The sequence below is a fragment of the Schistocerca nitens genome, chromosome 3, assembly GCF_023898315.1.
Source record: "Schistocerca nitens isolate TAMUIC-IGC-003100 chromosome 3, iqSchNite1.1, whole genome shotgun sequence".
NCBI lineage: Eukaryota > Metazoa > Arthropoda > Insecta > Orthoptera > Acrididae > Schistocerca > Schistocerca nitens.
Window position 1 is genome coordinate 735,902,667 of NC_064616.1, and position 16,954 is coordinate 735,919,620.

General features: G+C 37.8%; 1 protein-coding gene across 1 annotated transcript in view; it reads right to left on the reverse strand.

The window, feature by feature from the left end:
- The window catches only part of LOC126248710 (acyl-CoA synthetase short-chain family member 3, mitochondrial), a 345,178-nt gene that overhangs the window by 21,866 nt on the left and 306,358 nt on the right, over nucleotides 1–16,954 (reverse strand). The window contains exon 12 of the mRNA XM_049950007.1: nucleotides 9,663–9,885. Coding sequence (XP_049805964.1) covers nucleotides 9,663–9,885 — 223 coding nt within the window. The remainder of the gene's footprint in view (nucleotides 1–9,662; nucleotides 9,886–16,954) is intronic.

Sequence of the window (16,954 nt, forward strand, 5' to 3'; positions counted from 1 at the left end):
GAACTCTTTAAACATTGCATTCAAGATACAGATGAAGACTGGCCTGCTGGAATACAGTTGTGGAAACGCACTGACGGAAGAGTCCACAGTATCCCTGGCACCATGGTCAGTGTGAAGGAGGCCTACAATATGGAGCATGTCTGATGGTTCCCCAGATTATCAGACACTGATTCAGCATGATGATCAGTAATGAATTCTTGGAATTTGTATTAACCCCTAGTACATCCACTTGTACTCAGACTTTATGGTTGCCTAAACTAATGTGAGGAGGATTAGTGTTCAAGGTGCCACTGAAAATGAGATGATAAGAGACAAAGAACATCAGAGACAGAGAATAAGCTCACACTGGAGAAACATGGAAGGGGAAGTCATGCACATCCATTTCAAAGGAACCCTCATGGCACTTGCCATAATGGATTTAGGATAACCTTAGAAAACCTAAATCTGAATGGTCAATCAGGAATTTGATTCCAATTTTTCTAAATGTGAAATCAGTGCATATCTCACTAGGTGTTACCTTAGGCAATGATTGTCAACTATCGGCAAAATAGCACAACACTTTCAGTACTGTACTCATCAGTTATTGAAACCATAGGCTTATCTGGTCAGGAAACAAGGATGTATTGTACAGAGGAATGTGCTGATGCAAACTGCAGCATAACGGATGCCACTGAACTGTAGAAAAAGTGATGTTACAGTTGCAGCAATTACCTAAAATTGTGTTAATACAGCAGATGAAATTCCACAGAATGTATTTAACTGGCACATTAGGTGATCATTTTCCTGCTAATGTGATTTTTGTAGTGCTCCAACAAGTGATATATTTATGAGATGTCTGAGATTACAGGCTACATCGACATCTAATATCCAAAATCTGCAAACCTCTGTAAAGTATGGGGGAGAGGGTTATTTCCATTATTCCACTTATTATGGTTTATTCACATTCCAGTTATGTGTGTCTTATGGAAAGAGAGACTGCTATGTGAACTGTAATTAGTCTAATGTTGTCTTCTAAGAGAGCAACAGACTGGGGGCTGCAGTATATTCCTCAATTTTCGCAGTTGATATTGGTTCTAGAAACTTTGTAAGTACGCTTTTGTGGGATACTCGACATATATCTTCAGGCATCTACCAGTTTAAGTTTGCCAGCATTTCTATAATGCTCTCTCATACATTAGACAAACCCATGAACATTTATGCTGCCCTTCTTTGTATATACTTAATACCTTCTGTTAGTCCTATTTGGTATTGGTCCCACACAACTGAGCAATATTCTAGGATGGAGCCCATAAGTGTTTTGTAAGCAATCTCCTTTCTAGAATGAATGCATTTTACCAGTATCCTATCAATGAAATGAAGTCTGTAATGTGCTACACCTACAATTGGAAGTCTGTAACATGCTAGACCTATAACTAAGCCAGTGCGATGATTCTGTTTCATGTCTCCAGTCCACAGCCCCTTGAGGTTTCCAAATTGCAGTATACAACATGGTAGTATGTTAGTGCATGAGAAACAGTGTGCTGCACTCAAATTTTGAACTTGAAGTGTTTGTCAACACAAGGAATACCCTCTCTTTCAGCATGAAAATGCCAGACCATTCATGAGTGCTGCAGCATCTGCAACAATCCAACACCATGGATTCACTCTCATTGATCATCCTCCATACAGTTCCAACTTGGCCCCATCTGATTTTCATCTGTTTCCAAAACTTAAAGAATATCTTCAAGGACCTCACTTTGATAGTGATGAAGCAGTGTAAGGGGAGGTTAGATGTGGTTTCATCAATAAAGTCAGACATGCTACAGTGATTCTATCAACAAACTGATCTATCATTGAGAAATAAATATGTAGACATGAAGAATAAATATGTAGAGTATTAGTAAAGTTTGTTTTATTCAAAAACATTTAAGAATTTTCACATAAAAAATTCAGAAGCATTTCTTTTCAGCATGCCCTCATAGAAACCAGTGTTTAGTGCTGAAATGATGATCAGCCATGCTACAATCACCGATCAACACAAAGCAGGGACACATCTGTCTGTTTACAATTGCACACACTCTGATGTGAAGTAATCCCTTCTGGCACTATGAGTGCTATGTTGCTGACATCAGGTCAGTATTTTTCTTTGAAACTGGGTTTTCTTGTTTCCATTTTGTTTTAATCTTCATGATGTTAAATTATTAACTATAAAATTTAAATATATTTAAACAGTACAATTTATATACATAAAATTAATATATTCAGTTTAGTTATGATTACTACCCTTGTAAGTCAAAAGGTTATAGGTTATCCCATTGTAGCACATTGGTAAAATTTTGCATGCGCCACCACTAGCATCTAGTTTATTGCTTTGATTTTTGTTCTCGGGATAGCATAAGAGAAAAGTGGAATCTGGAGTTAGCATGGTCAATGTTTTCAGAATTCATACTGCTAGCACAGATACAAGAGGGAGGGGTATCAGTGAGATCATTATCTCAAACCCCTCCCCCATGAGCACATTTTGCTCAAAACATTTATATTTTTACACATATAAATTTTGAAATTTTTTAGTTTCTTTCTAGATAATATAGAAGCATGAAAACAAAGAGTCTCAAAAGTTTCAAGGAATTCTAGAACATTATGAGCTACACATGACACTTTTTTCAGTTACATTGTAATAGATACCCTGGGAAGGGACCTGGGAGGCCACCGGTGATGAAGTTCATCTTCTGCTCCTCCTCTTCCAATCCAATCTTCTGTAATGGTGTCATCCAGGTAACATCTGACATGCTTAGAGAATTTCTTTCAGCGCAACCAATGTTACCTGAATGACACCATTCCAGGACACTGGATTGTAAGAGGAGGGGCCGAAGATGAACTTCATCACTGGTGGCCTCCCAGGTCTCCAGACCTCACACCTTGTGACTTGAATCAGGGGGTTATGTAAAAGACAGTGTTTTTACACGCCCTATGCCTGACACTCTGGAAAATCTGTAATATCTCATTGTTAAAGCTGTGAATTTGATAATGAGAGACCAGCTGCTCGATGTGTGGCAGGAAATGAGCCACCGTTTTGACATCTGTCATGTAACACATGGTGCTCACATTGAATGCGTAAAAATGTGAACTTTTCTCTTTCCAGGAACATTGGAGTAGTGTTTCTATCTCTTGGAGTCCAGAAGCAATAAATGTCTGAATCCTGTTACTTCTTTTTGAGCAGCCCTGTATGTGTATAACTTGTAATGACAGCAGGTCATGTTCTTTTACCATATCCTCTAAACAATGGGCAATGGGAGCAACAACAAAGTGGATTTGGAACTTTGATTTGCATTAAGAAACCCTGATTACTGGGAAATTTAATATATCATTGCTAACCAAACATGCCACACAGAACCAATGATGTTCAGGCTGCAAAATAATATAATAGTTGAAATGTCAAGCAATTTTCTGCTTACCTCAGCTACATTTTCAAACTACTCCAGTTTCTCATGTAGGTCCCATAATGTTAAATAGAATTATTGTTACCAGTGTGTAATATATCAAACAGTTGTATTTAAAAGTTATTTCCATTTTAATTTCATTTCTTGTATTGTTGTTGTAATTGAATATCTATGACAACGAACACTGTGTTCATTGCCATGTCTCTGCAATATCCTTTCTTTCAGGAGTGCTAGTTCTGCAAGGTTTGCAGGAGAGCTTCTGCAAAGTTTGGAAGGTAGGAGACGAGATACTGGCAGAAGTAAAGCTGTGAGGACAGGGCATGAGTCGTGCTTGGGTAGCTCAGTTGGTAGAGCACTTGCCCACAAAAGGCAAAGGTCCCGAGTTCGAGTCTCGGTCTGGCACACAGTTTTAATCTGCCAGGAAGTTTCATATCAGCACACACACCGCTGCAGAGTGAAAATCTCATTCTGGACTGTGTTTATGTTACATCCTGATTATGTGGTCGATGACTGCATCGGCCAGGTGTTAACCAGAGCTGAGGAACCTTGGCAGTTAGCTTGATTCCGCACACTGCAGACTCAAGAAAATGATCACCGAAGGTATGAAGCAAGCCACTGCCCTGTTGTCTACCAGCACGGTGACCTCGTCTGGATCTTCACTGTTTGGAAGGTTGGTCTCTCTGAGAAGCTCCTCAGGCGCTACTTTGGACCTTATAAGGTTGTAAGACAGTTGTCTGATGTAACTTATGAAGTTGAAGATTTCGACCCTGACACAAGACGACGAATGATCAGAGATACGGTCCACATCCTTTGAATGAAGCCCTAAAAGGATCCTGCAACCCAGGGTAAATTCAAAGCTCCAGCAACAGACAACAAGCAGAAACGTGATGAAGAGTGTAGCAGCAAAAGAAGTTCTAAGAAGATCACCGCCAGGGCGAGAATCAGTCATCAGGAGTGGGAGTATGCAGGACCGATGACTCATTCCTAGACTAGGAGGACATAACACCGAGACACTGTTCTCTTAAGAAGGGAGCAATGTCACAGAAGAAGCTGAGTAGCACTGTGGTGTAGTGGTTATGATACTAAACTGTTGCATGGAGGGTTGTGAATTCAAAACTCACCTGGACTGTACAATTTTCATTTCTATATTCAGTTCGAGTACATTCTAGAAGTATCTACAAATGTCAAGAATCATTGTACTGGAATGTTCTGTAGCTGTATATATACTGTATGTGTTCTGGCAGGAGGCAGTTCACTCCATGCTCTCGTATGTGCAAGTGCTGAATAAACCTTCATTATGTGAAGTTAGTGTTCATCATTCATCTAATTACACCTTCTTCTATGTGACAGTATTGTTGATGGGATATAAGTGTTTTATGATAATATGTTTTAAAGTTTGACTTTACTACCATTGTTTAATTTGGCATATTTAAGAAACAAATTCTGCATATACAGGGTGATTTTTTTCCACGATGTACAAACTCTAGGAGTTGACTGATGAGAGGGTACAGAACAAAAACTGTCTAATGAACTTATGTCTGGAAATGCATGGTTTCCATCCTAGAGACCATTTATTCAATCATACATTGTTACAGAGACTGTAGTCTAATACACACTGTACCATTTAGCCACAATTACCGGATGCATGGTTTCTTCCTAGAGGGTGGTGCTGTTTCCCATACATCATGCCCTAGTGCCATCTTCCACCATGCTAATTGATAATGTGGTGTCCGATTCACTTCTCTTGCTGACTCTTCTTGCAGTGGATGTTATACATCATTGTACACAGTGGTTCTATGTTCGAATTGAGAGCTTGCCGACATAGTGCTTACTTACAGAAAGGCAAATGGCAGCGGATGGCGGGTAGCAAGGTTGTATCAGGAGGCCTATCCTCACCTACAACAACCACAGCATTCAGTGTCTGCAACAGTGTTTCACTGTTTGTCTAAGACAGGTTCATTTCAGGAAGCAGGAAATCATGAAGGATGTACCTTAAATGTTTGGACACCAGACTTGGAGGAAAATGTGATTAAAACTACGAAAGGCAACCACCGTGTCAGTATCAGGCAGTTGGCTCACCACTATAGGGTAAGCCAGATGACAATGTGGAACATTCTCCATGACAAATGTTACTACCCTTATCACTTATAGCACATTCAGGGCTTACTAACGACAGACTTTCCACATCAGGAGCAGTTTTCTCACTGGTTTCTTCACTAGGCATCCGCAATTATGGTATTTCTGTTATCCATCCTATTCACAGGTGAGGCCACCTTTATGTGGAGTGGTATTTTCATCTTTCATCTGTGGTATAGTATGCAGAACCCCTATGGTATGATGACAGCGAGTCATCAGCATTGATGCAGCTGGAATGTGTGGGCCGGGATAATTGGCGACAGTATTTTCGAACCAGTCTTCCTTCCACGTTGTCTAACAGGCCAGAATTGTTGGCGTTTCTTGTGGGTGACTTTGCCTCTCCTGCTGAAAAAAGTTTCATTGAAGATTCAAAAGGTTATGTGGCTGCTGCTTGATGTTGCTCCAGCCCATTTTGCCATTAATGTCTGGTCGCATATCAATCATGTCATCTCAACCCACATCTGGTTATGGGGCCATCTCAAAAGTGTCGTGTATGCAGAGCCCATATCAGATGTGAAGTCACTGGAGCAGAATATTCATGCTGCCTTTGACTTTGTTCGGATGTAGCATGGCTGACGTGAATGTGTGAGACAGAACATGCTATGGCATGTACAGGCATGCGTTGAGGCACATGGAAACTATTCTCAACACATACTTTAACTGTGGCTGCATGATGCAGCGTGTATTAGACCATAGTCTCTAACAATGTATGATTCAATAAACGATCTCTAGCATGGGAAACATGCATTTCCGGACGTAAGTTCATTACATCTTTTTTGTTCCATGTCCTCTCATTGATCAATCCCTTGAGTATGTACATGGTGGAAAAATTACCCTGTACATTAACCTTGATATATCCTTTACCAAGGCTTCAAACTTTTTTAAGCTAACATCACACATTAAGTGGTTAATCCCTTTAAACCCATACCACTTATAATGTACAAAAATTTAAAATCAAATGAATTGACTCCAAATTGAGTCTCTCTCTCTCTCTTTTCTTTTTTACAAAATATTTGTATTACTTTAGGACACAGAAAGTCTTTTTATTCTTCTTTACAATTGGTCTTGATATTCTTAAGTAGATGATATTTTTGTTGTTTTGTGATCCCTGCTGGAATTAGTGCACCAGGAAACCCAATGGGTCCATTTTCTTAAAGAAAGATGAGGTATGGAAATTTATTTCCATTAATGTCCATCTTTCAGGGTCCACTATCTTTGTAGCTAAAGATGAACTGGGTAGATTATTTAGTTATGTGAGTTACTTTGTTACCAATACTATTCTTCAAGACATTTAGCCAGTCATGTGAATTCATAGCAACTTCATTTTTTTCATTTCTAGCAGCAACAACAGAGTTAACATGTATTGTAGGTGTAAGATTTTGTTGCTAGATTAATAAAAGCTATCAGCTGGTATTTTAGGTCTGCCAAATGTAAACAAATAACATCTATGAGCATTTATAACTCTCATTTAAAGAGGGACTACTTGTCTTGTTTGGCATTATTGTATTCACAAAACATTCTTCTTTTGTACAGAGATACTCTGAGCTCCTTAAAATGCCTATAAAATTGAGGAGATACTGTTTTGTGAAGCACTGCATACTCACCTGTGAGATTTATAAAAGGGTCCTCTTGTCAAGCCAATTCCCCATAATGACAAGAGGTCTTTTATCAGAAGTTTTTAAGTTTTATTGATTCATCCTATAAATCAGATTGTGGGATACAGAACAGACACACATGCATGCGTGCGCATGCCCTCTCTCTCACACACACACACACACACACACACACACACACACACACACACACAACACTCACAGCAGACGCATGAATTTTAGCTTTATCCACAAAGGTTCTTGCAATAGCTGCACTGTCTTGTTTCAAGTCTTTGAACCTTAAATGCTCTAGAGATTCTGTTACTGAATAGAAGCAATGATCCAATAAGAATGCCCTTAGGGTTTTACAAAACAGTAAGAATGATGATATGTCTTTTACTTTATATGGAAGACTATTGTAAATTTGTATAGTGCTGTTTACTGTGGAGGTTTTATAGGCTGACATACTTATTGACTCAACATGAAACTTTTCCTTTTGTCTTGTATCATGTTTATGGATATTGAAATTTTCATTTACATCTTTCAAATTCTTTCTACAATATTTACAGATTTCTAATATATACAGATAGGGAAGAGGGAGAATTGATAACTTTTGAAAGAGGGGTTTACAATAATCTGTTTGTTGAGCACGTTTCATTGCTTTTACAGTTCTTTTTTGAGTTAAGAAGATGACTGAACTAGGTGGTGTATTACCCCAGAAAATAATTCCGTACAGTAGGATGCTGTGGAACTGGGCAAAGTAGGCAGTTCCAACGGTGCTATAACTTCTTTTGACAGAGAGTAAATGCAGACTGTAACATATTTTCTTTAGTGTTCAATTAATTTTGTTTATAAGTGTGTGCCATTTGAAGTTATTCTGAAGCCATAAGCCTCAAAACTTTGTTTCCAGAGAAGATGAAATTTTGTCGGAGTTTATTGTCACACTGGTGCAGCATGCATCACCTTTTAAACAGAAATTTAGGAATGTTGATTTTTGGTGTTTATCATAAGTTTATTCCCCTCAAACCATCTATTTAGCTGTTCTGTAGTCTTATTAACGGCTGCTTGAAGCTCACTTTGGGATATTGCCTGTAACTGATGGCCTCAATAAATGTTAAAAAATTCTGATATGAAGAGCTTTATGATGACATGATATTTCACTTTATCCATTTCAAAAAAACACATGCAATATGTTCATTTTAAAAACACATCTAAACCCAACTATTCTGTAGATCAAGTTAGCACATGATTAGCAGCATTGTAATATATAGTGTGCCAATATAAAAAATTTAAATTTCATTCATATTACCACTCTCTAATGTGCTAGACAAAGAGTGTTTCACCTGTGCCCACATATTCACTTTTCAAGTTCATGCTGTTCTCCCCTTTCTTTGTTTCATTAAAAGTTGGTATGATCAATTTCTTTCAGCTCTGTAGCTCACTTTCTTCAATGCATGGCAGTATTCATTTGCTGCTTCAAATGTCTCCCTTGAAATTATGTGATGAAACTTATTTGATCTACTTGCTGTAGCATAGGTACAGTTACCTGTAATTTTTTTGAGACCATACTTGTTGCTGTCTTCACCTGTGACCCTTAAATTAGATATATCTGACATTGCCAAGAAAGAAGAAAGTGATCAAATATAGGTTCCTGAAAGCTTTTTTAAAAAACATTTATGATTGTCAAACCATCTTCAGACCACTCACTGCAAAATATACATTGTAATATACTGTATTGAAAACCCTGCTCCATCTATACAGCTGGGTGCTACAGTTTTATACTGTATTTGATGTAGACAACAATAAAAATAAGTTTTAAATTTTAAGAAATCTGAAATCAGGGATTCTTCTTCCTGTGATATCTTTCAGTTCTTAGAGATATTTCAGAAAAAAATGCTATTAATCAGTATAAGAAATATAATGATTAATGTAATGCATTTCATGTTATATGTACTGTACAATGTGAATTAATTTTACAGATAATAAGGAAATTGCAGCTATGTAGAAGGCACATTAATTATCATTTAACTACACTGATGCAAGGAAGTTAATGTTTACTAATTATTCCCACAATGGAATCAGTTAGCAGTTGACTTGAGCACACCACCAGTCTCTTGATAAATTTACTTTCTACCCCAAAACAGTATTTTTGAGAATTCACTTCAATAATACCAAGCAGAATCCTTATGAATATCAAAACAAAATTTTTGATATAAGAGATGCTACTTATCAACTTTTCAAACAGGCTATAAAGCTTTCTTATAATTCTAAAAAATGATAAGATATCTGCTACAACCTTTCTCAGTTAATATTTATCATTTATGGCACAAATTTTAATATGGTTTCTGCCACTGAAGATAATTCACCAAAGGAATCAAGTATGCACTCTCAGTGATTTTATTCTGATGCTGAGTAGCTCTGTTGTTCGCAAGACATATGACGAATTTTGAGAATCATATTTTATTCACCTGTATTTTTATAGGAAAAAAAATGAAATGATTTGAAATTCACTTACTTGATCTTATCATATATAAACAGAGTGGTATCTCCCCTTTTGTAGGTTCTGGAACACCCACAACTGCAGCATCTCCCACATCAGGATGGCTGAGAATCACATCCTCAAGAGCGGCAGTGGACATCCTGTGCCCTGCTACATTTATTACATCATCATCACGAGCTGTTACATACACATAGCCATTTTCATCAATGTATCCAGCATCCATGGTGTCATAATAACCCTGAAAATTGAAAGTATTAGATAACACAGATGTTTCAGAGGTTTAAACTGTTTAACATAAAATGTATTTGCATGTACAGAATGGAATTTATTTACTGTGATGGTCTATAATGGACTAATAGCAGATCAAATATTAATTTTTTTGGCTTCAAATATGTTAACATGACAGTTTTTAATTGAAAGACGTGACATAGGTGCAGGGTGAACCACATCACTTATAAAGATGTACAGTACAAGAGAAGGAGGCAGTTCAACAGTGTATTATTTTGACTAAACATGGGTGAATCATAATCATTCCAGAAATATCTGCTAAAAAATAAGTGATGGTGCTGGCAGTTTGAAAGTCCCCATAGCAAATAGTTCTTGGATAATTACTCTGTATGCTGGCTGTATTTCTCATTTTATTCCTGAGAGTAAAATTGTATTTAGGTGTAAGAAAAACAGCAGTGACTACCATTCAGAAATGAATGGTGTCAGTTTTAAGGAGAAGCTTACTGAACAATTTATGCTTCAGAGTCAGTCACTAATGTACCATAGCAGTTATAATTCAAATGTTATAGAAAAAATGCCAAGTACAAACACCAGAAATGTGGATGTTGTGCTCTGGCGTACAAATAAAAATGTTCCACAAGGTATATACCAGAGTCATGCTGAATTACTGCAGCTTGTCAATTCATACAAGGCAAGTGACAGAACATACAAACTTGACTCTCTTGCATATGAATGTGGTCACACAGGTTAGTGTGTACCTACATATCACCATCAGTACAACCGGATGGAATTAATTTGGGCACAGCTTAAATGCTATGTGGTAGAGGGCGAGAAGGATGTGTGGCATGGGTGGGGGGATTCAAGATAACAGACATTGAATTGCCTGTACATGAAGCAATAGACAAATAGACAACATTCCCCCTTCAGCATGGGTACACTGTGTGTGACATGCTGAAAAGCTTCAGGAAGCAGACTTTGATAGGGAGCTGAAGATGGATAAAAGCCTTCAACCTTCCATCAGAAATTTTACAGTCAGAAGGTTTGGGCACTCTCAGATAGCGGTGATAATGATATTACAATGTAGATACTTTGGTTTTAAGGACTTGTGGCTTAAAAAATGCGTTAGCATATCAATTGCATACCAGGTATGTGAGAATTTCCTAACCTTGATTGATTAGGAATTTGTATCCAATGAAGTATGCAGTCTATAATGTTCAACATATTGTCCAAGGAGAAGTTAAGAGTTTACCAGTGCATAGTATGCTCTAATAAATTATGAGACTGCAGCCGGATAAATTAGTCAAAAACTCTGATACTTTATCAAGCAAACCCATGTCACCTTCAAGGCACAAACTGGAGAAATGACTTAAAATGATAGGAAGGGTTACCTGTCAAGATATCAGTGCTTTTCAACATTTTCAGTTACAATTCCCACACATTTTTTTGAAAAAAGATGGTTAATTGTTTGCCTGTTCAATGGACCATAAATGTGGTCTCTCAATGTAATATTGAAGGAGTTAGTTTACACTCATAATGCCTGGAGACAGCAAGGATTGTGACAACATAGTCTTTTACATTAGTCTTTGCTATCAGTAATTCTTTTTTATGCACACTGATTTAAACTTAACAATATGTCAAACACACCCACATACAGGTATTATGCACATTTTTAAAAAAATCTATGGAGTAGAAGCAGTTGTCAAGCAAATGTAATCATTTTGGTTGGTGTTTGAAGTTGATTTTGTTGTGTATTACATTTTTATAATACAGTCCAACTTGCAATAAATGACAGTTACTGCAACCAGTTTCAGTGCCCTTGTCATTAGACAATCATCATTTTGAGAAAAATTGTAGTTGATGTCTTCACAAAGCTGCATCAGCTGTTCTCACCTTTTGACATCACATAATGTTGGCTATAGAGATTTCTATCATGCAGATGATTTATCAAAATGAGATTGAAAATTTATTAGTCACCCCCATGGACTTGAATATATAAAATGATGTACTGCAAGCAAATGAACATGAATGTTGTCCACTGCAACACAGTTTGGCAGTATAGAGATTGTTTGCCCACTCTCTGCCACCACACATGGGCCAACCTCATCCTCTCCAAGCTTCCCTGTCACCCCACGTCTATGCATGGAAGCACCATCCTACATGATTGGGGGTATAGTTAATTTCACCTCTTTGAGCATTATCAAGATAAATTACACCAAAAATTGTGGTGTGCTTACAGCATGTCCTTATCAACACAGTAGTGTGGAATGAGAATTCAACACAAACATAGCAGCTATGACCACAACTTTTACAGATGTGAAGTTCTATATGTAGAATGAAAAAATTGCAATATTTGTGGATTGTCAAAGTGGATGTGGCCTCTTTAATCCTTATAAAACCTAACTGTTTATCACTGACATTTATTTTCTGCACAATTAGTTTTTGTTGTACATCACTTTCTCATTTATGCAAAAACGAGAGGGATACATAGTTTATTAATTCTATTTTGTCTCCTTTTTTTTGAAGTGGGTTGATAAAAGCATATTAAGGAATACCTTGGACACTACCACTATGAATGTATTAATAACATAACACAGCCAAAAACCCTTAAAGAATGTAGTGCCAAAAGTATGTTTTTAGGTTTCCATACCTCAGTCAGTAAATACAAACCCGTTATAGGAGCACCTTGTTGTCTTCCCATCTGTCTATTATGACCCATTCCCCTCAGGAACAGGCCAAGGTATTAAGCTGGAATTTATGTTACATACTAAAGTTTATGGTTTTTTGGTGGTGTAAAACATTTAAGCTTCTAAGTCAATACTGTTAAAAGATACAGCCATTTATGTCACAATTTTTGATATTCACAAACTCACTCACCAAAACCTACAGATGAACTATCTGTTGATCTTGTGGTCTAGCAGCAAAGCAAACACCTGGAAACTGAGAGGTTGTGGAATCGAATGTTGGTTGGAGCACAGATTTTTCAGTGATCATTTTGCTCTAGCCTTTCATTTTAACCTAGCTTTCACTTATCAATGCTATGAGAAGTCACCAGAAACAACACATAGTTTGGATGGTATATTAAACCGTGTACCCCCTTTCCCTGGTTGGATAACTAGGGGAAGTTAGGGACACATAAGCTGCCAAAGTGATGTTCAATAGAATGACTTACACCAGGCCACAGAGCCACACGGAATTATTATCATTATCATTATTATCATTATGATGTGAGTCCTACTCACTCTTATCTGTTTTTTTTACTATCTTTATTTTTATTTTTAATTTTTTTCGTCTGGAGGATATGCAAGCTAAACCAAATGGATGGTGAAATGAGCAGTGAGGGTATGCTACAAGGCCCTCCATGAATCAAGAAAATAAAGTCCTTGTTCCATGATTCACAGAAATCTTGTTTTTCAAGTGGATGTTACTTCATCTCTATAATACTGAGAAATTTATCTGCATAAAGATAACATAACATATGTTCTGATAGTTCTGCTCATAAAAAAATGTGTAAAAAAAATGTGGCCCTTGTTAAGAAATAATTTGGGGCCTTTTTGAAGATTTTCATGGTAACTGAATTTTGTGTTGATTTGGGTAAACTGTTTATAATCCTTTATTGTGCCTTTTGCATGAAAATTCACACTAGGAATAGTTAATAGAAAGTATTTACCATAATATTTTTAAGTGAGAATGCATTGTTGACATACATTCTAAAAAAGAAAAATACATTTCAGGGAAAGAAATTTTATTTAAATACTCTGTAATGTATAATTAACTTTATTAATGTACCTTTCTTAGTTTATTTCCTGTTTGTGTCCTGCAGTATTTTAGAAAGGACAAAATTTTCTGCTTGGACTGTTATTCAATGTATTTACTCTTCATGATTGTGATTTCAACTTATAATCCAATTTTCAAGTAATAGCACACTATGAAGTGTGTCAATGCATGGTTCCTTTGAAGAGAATACTGCCCCCATGTCAACCATCTTAAATATTCCATGCATATAAAAAGACTGGCATCTTTGTCATTTATGTAACATGACCTAATAATTGTAAAGAACCAACATTTTGGACAGTTTGACAAAATGAACAGTTTGATACCACTTTTGCATTTGAAGTAATAGAAACCATTTTAATTTTGAAAGGTAAGATATGTAGCTTCTAATGAAGTACAAGATACATTGGAGCTTTTGTAGTAACAATAATTCTATTTACTGTTAATGATTAATAAGATGTTAATCTCACTTTAAAACAAAAAAGAATAGCGTAAAACATAATTTTGAAAATAAATGTTCATCAAAAACATTGTAGCTTTCCAGTGCTGAATTTACTCAAGTAATACCAAATGTCACTAAAACTTGCCAAATCATGAAATTTTATTTAAAGTTGGGCACACTACAGTTCATTATTCATTATATAATTGTTCTCTTTTATTTATAACAATGTAGTTATCTTTGCAAAAACATTTTGTATTTAATGTAATATCCTGCAGCAACAGAATGTGAACAAAAGTCCCATAGGTATTCCATTCTGGAATATTCTATCTTTAAATCATAATTATTTGACATATCTATTGTCACTATTTTAGTTCTCTGATTTTCTGCTCAAAAGAACATTCAATTTTGTTTACATTTATAATGTTTTGAAAACTAGATGTGTATCATGCTGAAAGACACAGAAAACAGCATGGCCACAGTGAACAAAAGATTATTCTTCTTCCACATACAAGCAAACAACAGTTGAGAATGTAGAGACAACCATAGAAGCAATCCAAGACCAATACAAACAGTTGCTGATGATAAGTATGAATACAAAATGAAAGCGAATGCCTGCTGCACTGCGCTTATAAAGAGGAGGGCTCTGATAGATGGAGCAGTGGATACTATGTCATGTGCACAAGTCATGTGGCCCACTACAGGCAATTTCTGGTGGATGGCCTGTGCAGATGCCGTTAGCAGAATGTTCTAAGTTTGTTGGTTGGTTGATTTGGAGGAGGGAACCAAACAGCAAGTATAGTGGTCCAATCAGATTAGGGAAGGATGGGGAAGAAAGTCAGCCATGGACACTAGGAACCAACCCAGCATTTGCCTGAAGTGATTTAGGGAAATCACAGAAACCATAAATCAGGGTGACTGGATGCAGGTTTGAACCACTATCCTCCCAAATGTGAGTCCAGCGGGCTAACCACTGCACCACCTTGCTCAGTAATTTCTAAGTGTAGGACGCTGATGGCCTGTTGCCACAGAGCATATCTAAGTATTACGTACAGGTTTATAGTATTCCTTCCTCATTGGTGAAAGGGAGCTCCACCGATGCTGGCATGAGGGCAACTGTTCAAATGTCTATGGCCTCTGTAGTAGATGCCACAGGTGATGGTAACAGTGGTAGAAAGAAAGAAATTCCAGGGTGGAGACTGTAGGGATAGAAATGGTGCTGTCACAGACACATGCAGTGGTCTTTCCCCCACAAAGTAACATAAGAGAGGACCACTGAAAATGGCACTGGCTGCATCTAGACATATGATTGCTCAATGTGGTGGAAGGGTACCATTGGTGAAGGTGGCAGCTACTTGGTTGGGGACATTGGAGATGCCAGTGTAGAAGGATCCAAAGATGTGAGCCCAGCCTGCCACAAAATTTCTGGTGGCTGTGAAGGATTGTGGGAAGGCACCTGTGGACTGTGGCTCGAATCCACATCTTTCAGTGGCTGAAACCCCAGTCCAGACTGTGGGGCCAGGACCGAACCACCAATGAGGGCCACGCCAGTGGGCATTGGTGGGACAGCATGAGCAGATGGAGCAGGGGAGGAGGGTGTGGGGCTAGTGACTATGGAGCATCATGGCCAGACTTTGATCCCTCACTAATGTAGAAACTCAAAAAGTGTGTCAAGGCATGTAGTACTTCTTCATCTGAACCTTGACCATGTGGGTGACATGTTCAGACCCAGTTAGACTGTGGTCAAAACGAGGAGCAGTCATGTGATGAATGCCTTGAGGGGCACAGAAATCATGGAAGGCCTAAGGCACAATCTGTGAATCATTAACTGTCACAAGCATATAAGGACCACTATCCATCACAAGCAAATAAGGAAATCCTTCAGTAGAGACAGAGAGAGAAGAGAGAGAGAGAGAGAGAGAGAGAGAGAGAGAGAGAAAAGAAAAAAATATTGGGGGGGGGGGGGGGGGCTAGCACTTAGGGCACGTGACCCTGACATGGTGCACAAACCAGTATCAGCAAGATGGCAGCATGGAGTGCTGCTGTCACTGAGGTGGTTGTTGTTTGTTGGGTGCTGTGACGTGCACAAGTCATGTGGCTGATCATAGGCAGTATCTGGCGACCAGCCTTCACAAATGCTGTTGGTAGAATATTGGAAGTACAGTGCACTGGCAGCCTGGTGCACTGGTGTGTATCCAAATATTAGGTACAGAATTATAGCAAGATGTAAGTAAAATAACTAAAATGACATTAGAGGAATACAGAATATTCTGGCAGGCATCCATAAAAATGTGCGAAGTTCAAGATGGTTAGTTTTAGATGTTAAACACACAACAACGTCCTTTAAATAGGTGCTAGGACACAGTTCTTTGTCTCCTCAGTTTGCTTTTATCGAGTTGTACTATGACATGACCATCTCATTCTGGAAACATCCCCCAGGCTGTGGCTAAGCCATGTCTTTGCAATATCCTTTCTTTCAGGAGTGCTAGTTCTGCAAGGTTCACAGGAGAGCTTCTGTAAAGTTTGGATGGTAGGAGATGAGATACTGGCAGAAGTAAAGCTGTGAGTACTGGGCGTAAGTCATACTTCGGTAGCTCAGATGGTAGAGCACTTGCCCGCGAAAGTCAAAGGTCCCGAGTTCGAGTCTCAGTTGGGCACACTGTTTTAATCTGCCAGGAAGTTTAAAAAAAAAGTCTTAATTTGTATTCATTTCAAGCCATTGTCCATTGGAGAAAAAGGACTTTTTCTGCAGAAATCATTGTGCATACAACATATTCAATATTACATTTTGACCACTTTCCTTATTCCTGAATATAAAATACACCAGAAATGTGTTGACTGATAGAATGCATTATGAACTGTCACACCT